The 5,363-nt window shown below is 40.0% G+C and overlaps 1 protein-coding gene across 1 annotated transcript; it reads left to right on the forward strand.

The window, feature by feature from the left end:
- The first annotated feature begins 671 nt into the window (after positions 1–671).
- On the forward strand, positions 672–5,112 carry LOC142167290 (uncharacterized). The gene is made up of 10 exons (XM_075227454.1): positions 672–677; positions 923–1,036; positions 1,266–1,427; positions 1,520–1,729; positions 1,893–1,921; positions 2,113–2,374; positions 2,663–2,694; positions 2,890–3,317; positions 3,950–4,675; positions 4,766–5,112. Exons 1-10 carry the CDS (start codon positions 672–674, stop codon positions 5,110–5,112), a joined length of 2,316 nt encoding a protein of 771 aa, XP_075083555.1.
- Positions 5,113–5,363: the final 251 nt, after the last annotated feature.

Here is a 5,363-nt window from a genome sequence, read left to right on the forward strand (position 1 = left end):
AGTCTCAGAACTTTGGGATGTCATTTGCGATGGTCCTTTTGTTCCTATGAAGACCATTGGAGAACTAGAAGTGTCAGTTCCCAAGACTAGGAAAGAATACAATGATGCTAACAGAAAAGCTATAGAGAAGAACTTTCGAGCCAAAAAGATCCCCGTCTATAGTATTGGACCTGACGAATACAACCAGATTTCTGCCTACCAATCTACCAAGGAGATCTGGGAAGCTCTCCAAACAGCACACAAAGGGACTACTCAAGTCAAATAGTCGAAGATTGATATGCTAACCACTGAGTATGAGCTATTCAGGATGAAGGACGATGAGTCCATTCAGGACATGCACACTCGCTTCACTTCTATCATCATTGAGCTCCATTCTCTGGGAGAAATCATTCCAAGAAAAAAGCTTGTAAGAAAAATACTCAGCGTATTACCTGGATCCTGGGAAAGCAAAGTAAATGCTATCACGGAGCCAAAGGATCTACAGAAGCTAACCATTGATGAACTCATTGGCAATCTGAAAACTTATGAAATAATGAAGATTAAGGATAATGAGAGAAGAGAGCATAAAAGGGGGAAGAACCTAGTCCTCAAGATAGACAAAAATGACTCAAGTGGTGAGGATGCCGATATGGCTTACCTGACAAAGAGATTTTAGAAAATGGTTCGCAGAAATGGAGGTATTCCAAAAAGGGGCAGCTCTAGCAAGCCAAGAGACTATGACCTATGTCATAAGTGTGGAAAGTCAGGACATTTCATGAAGGATTTCCCCCTCATCAAGCAAGATCAGTAAAAACACAACACAAACAAAGCAGTCAAGACGAACCTGGTTCCTAACAAATGATTCAAGAGAAAAGATGCCGCTGACAATGTTGTGAAGCAAGCTCTTGCTGCATGGGGAGACTCCTCCAGCGAATCTGGATAGGATGAAGAACAAGGTGATCGCTCCATGATGGAAGTAGAGAGTGAAGCAGATGAATATGACTCTATATTTGCCCTGATAGAAAAATCGGACGATGATGAAGATGATGATGATGAGGTAAACTTTTTGGACATTTAAAGAATTTGAAGTCCTACTCTCAGAAAAAGCTTATATCCCTGGCAATGTTTTAATTTATGCTTATCATAGCCTTATAAATGATAAAAATACATTAACTATGGAATTAGGAGAAGTAGAATATGAGAGGGATGATCTAGTGGTTGTCGTTGTCGATTTAAAAGAGACCATTGAGTGTTTAAAAATGATAAAGAAGCTCTAACTGAAAAAGATTGCTAGTATAGAGCATGAGAGAGATGACTTATTAGTAGTAGTCGTGGACTTAAAGGAAACAATTGAGGAACTAAAAAGGGAAGGTAGGCATGAGATCACCCAAAAGGGAAAGGAAGTTGCAAGTGAGGCACACATTAAAGTTGAAAATGAACTCCAAACTGTGAAATCTAGTCTGTGTGCAGAACTTGAAAAAACGGGCAACTTCAAGAAGACCTAGGCAGAGTTAAAAGTGACCTCGAAAAATCTCTCAAGTGGACCTGGTCCTCTGATGCAATTGCTGTCATGTATACAAGCAATAGTGGGAACAGGCAGGGAGTCAGGTTCCAAAGAGAAAAAACTCCATACAATCCACACAGCATGTATGTTACTGTCTATGATAACTGGATTTGTACTCACTGTGGCAACACTGGTCACTTTAAAGAAAACTATAAGGCTAGAATTCAGTCCCAACAGAAAAACAAGGTATTTGTTGAAAAGATAACTACTTTTAAGGAACTTGGTCCCTCTTCTAAAAAACGTATATTGCCTACCTGGACAAGAAGAAGTTTGATTCACCATTTTCCTCACTACAAGGGACCCAAACTTGTTTGGGTTCCTAAATCTAACCCTTGATTTTCTTGTGCAGGGAGCAGTTAAAGGAAGCATCCAAAAATGGTACATGTATAGTGGCTGCTTTAAACACATGACTGGAAGCACAAATGATTTCCTTTCACTCAAAGCCCTACAAGGAGGGAGTGTGTCCTTTGGAAATGGCAAAAAGGGATACATTCTGGGAGTTGGAAGGATTGGGAAGTCTCTTACTCTCTCAATTGAAATGTGTACTATATGAACGGCTTGAAATACAGTTTGCTGAGTGTTTTCCAAATCCGTGACAAGGGAAACAAAGTGGAATTTGTGTCAAAAATATGCACGATCACAAATCTTATGACTGGTGAGGTGGCTCTGGTGGCTAAAAGATACAAAAACATTTATGTTGCTGATTTTGAGTCCTTACAAAATGGGGATCTCAGTTGTCTGAGCGTTGTTGATGATGATGCTGAACTGTGGCACATAAGATTGGACCATGCAAGTTTTACGTTGCTTAACAAATTGGTCAAGAAGGACCTGGTTCGTGGCCTGCCCAAGTCAAGCTTCAAGGATCACAAGGTGTGTGATGCATGTGTAAAAGGAAAACAAGTCAGATCCTCCTTCAAACCCAAAAAGGAAGTTAGTACCTCAAGGCCACTTGATCTCCTTCATATGGATCTGTGTGGACCTATGAGGGTGCCAAGTAGAGGAGGAAAGAAGTACATTTCTGTTATAGTTGACGATTATTCTAGATTCACCTGGACCATGTTTCTTAGAACTAAGGATGAAACCTTTCAAGTATTTGCTGCATTTGTGAAAAAAATCCAGGTGAAGATGAGCCATAATGTAGTATGCATAAGGTCTGATCACGGCATGGAATTTGACAATGCCAAATTCGACGAATTCTGTGCTGAAAATGGAATTACTCATAATTTTTTAGCTCTAAGAACACCTCAACAAAATGGTATTGTGGAGAGGAAAAATATGACTCTTGGAGACATGGAAAGAACAATGTTGATTGAAGTAGTCAACATTGTATGCTACTTGGTAAATAGGTGCATGATCAGGTCCGTCCTTAACAAAACCCAGTATGAATTGTTAAACGGGAGGAAACCCAAGCTGACACATGTAAGGACATTTGGCTACAAATGTTTTGTTCTCAACAATGGAAAGGAAGCACTTGGAAAATTCGATGCCAAAAGTAATGAAGGAATCTTTTCGGGCTATTTATCACAAAGAAAAGCTTACAAAGTGTACAACAAGAGAACTCAATGTGTTGAGGAGAGCATACATGTGATTTTTGATGAATCTCACCATCCTTGTGGGAAAGATTCACATGATAATATTGATCAAGACGGAGAACAGTCAGTTGTTCTTGGTGAAGTCATAGACATGGCAAATGGTAAGGCTGACATGATGAGTCAAGTCAAGGAATCAAATGATGATGGTGTAGCTGTATATCCAACTGATGTGGAGAAACCAGGTTCCTCAATCACAACAACTGAAACTGAGAACAGAGTTGTTGATGCCGTCCAAGGAACCCCACATGATGAGCTGAGAAGCGGAACTCACGACAACCAAGGATCATGATCAGAAATACCTGGACCCTCTCACACTGAGATTCAGGTGTCTAACTAGAAGCATGAAAGTTCACACCCTCTTGAAAATGTGATCACTCATCTTGACTCAGGGATTCAAACGAGGTCAAAGTCAAGAAACATGCTTGCCTTCTTAGCCTTTCTTTCTCAATTGAGCCCAAAAATATCAAGGAAGCATTAAAAGATGTTGACTGGATTATGGCTATGCAAGAAGAACTCCATCAATTTGAGAGGAACAGTGTATGGCACCTGGTTCCATGACCTGTTGACAGAACGGTTATAGGAACCAGGTGGGTATTTAGAAACAAACTTGATGAGTTTGGAAACACAACAAGGACCAAGGCAAGGCTAGTAGTTCAAGGCTACAATCAGGAAGAAGGGATTGACTATGATGAAACCTTTGCTCCAGTTGCTCGAATGGAGGCCATCAGAATCCTCATTGCCTTTGCATCTCATATGGAATTCAAATTATTTCAAATGGATGTCAAAAGTGCATTTCTGAATGACTTTCTAAAAGAAGAAGTCTTTGTCAAGCAATCCCCTGGCTTTGAGTGTCATGAGTATCCTGATCATGTCTTTAAACTTGACAAGGCATTATATGGGCTAAAGCAGGCTCCTCGTCCTTGGTATGAAAGATTTTCCAAATTTCTACTAGAAAATGGCTTTACAAGAGGAAAAATTGACAACACCTTATTTCTGAAGAAACGGGGGAGGAATCTGCTCATTGTGCAAGTCTATGTTGATGACATCATCTTTGGAGCAACAAATGATTCCATGTATGAGGAATTCGCAAGGCTTATGGGAAGCGAGTTTGAAATGAGCATGATGGGGGAATTGAATTTCTTCTTGGGTTTACAAGTCAAGCAGACTCTTAAGGGCACACTGATAAGTCAGCAGAAGTACATCAAAGAACTTCTGAAAAGGTTTGAAATGAAAAGCTCAAAGATCATTGATACCCTTATTGCCACTGACACTCATCTGGATTTGGATAAACCTGGTTCTCCTGTGAATGAGACCATGTATAGAGGTATCATCGGGTCACTCCTATATCTCACAGCAAGCAAACCAGATATTGTTTTCAGTGTGGGACTCTATGCCAGGTTTCAATCTAATCCAAAAGAATCTCTTCTGAAGGCTGCCAAGAGAATCTTGAAATATCTTAAAGGAATGCAAGACCTAGTTCTCTATTATCCCTCAGGTGAAAATTTTGATTTAGTCGGGTATGTTGATGCTGATTATGCTGGTTATCTAGTGGATAGGAAAAGCACGTCTGGCATGACACACTTTTTGGGTTCATGTCTAATCTCATGGGGTACAAGAAAATAAAACTCAGTGGCTCAATCAACTACAGAAGCTGAATATGTGGTGGTTGCTTCTTGTTGTGCTCAATTTCTGTGGATCAAGCAGCAGCTAGAAGATTTTGGTGTATTTTATGATTGTGTACCCTTACTATGTGACAATACCAGCACTCTCAACATGGCAAAGAATCCAGTTCAACACAAGAGAACAAAGCATATTGATGTGCGGCATCACTTCCTCAAAGACAATGTTGAAAAAAGGATCATCTGCATGAAATTTTGCAGCACAGAAGATCAAATTACAGATATCTTCACCAAAGCACTGAATAGAGAGCACTTTGAAAAGAATCGTCTCGCACTTGGATTGATAAAATCAAGCTAAGGACCTGGTCCCTCGATGATTGGCTATGAAAGAAAAGAATAGGTAATTAGCTAAAAAGTGTTTTCTGGCAAGGTCTAACTCATCTCTATATCGTTGCAGGTAGACACGCATGACGATTACAGAGTACACAAGTAGCTAATGGTATCGCATTTTGGTCAAAGGATGAAATTCACATTTACAAAATCTGACGGGGAACCTGGTTCCCGTGACACAGGTTAGTAGTTCCTATGTACACTCATCCATAACTTTTT

Source organism: Nicotiana tabacum, chromosome 12, assembly GCF_000715075.1.
Source record: "Nicotiana tabacum cultivar K326 chromosome 12, ASM71507v2, whole genome shotgun sequence".
Lineage (NCBI taxonomy): Eukaryota > Viridiplantae > Streptophyta > Magnoliopsida > Solanales > Solanaceae > Nicotiana > Nicotiana tabacum.

What these genes read in the sequence shown, in the direction of transcription:
- LOC142167290 (XM_075227454.1), top strand. An exon ending in AATTGGTCAAGAAGGACCTG is followed by an intron (nt 2,375 to 2,662) that starts GTTCGTGGCCTG and finishes AAAAAAATCCAG; the next exon opens with GTGAAGATGAGCCATAATGT. An exon ending in CATAATGTAGTATGCATAAG is followed by an intron (nt 2,695 to 2,889) that starts GTCTGATCACGG and finishes CTTGGTAAATAG; the next exon opens with GTGCATGATCAGGTCCGTCC.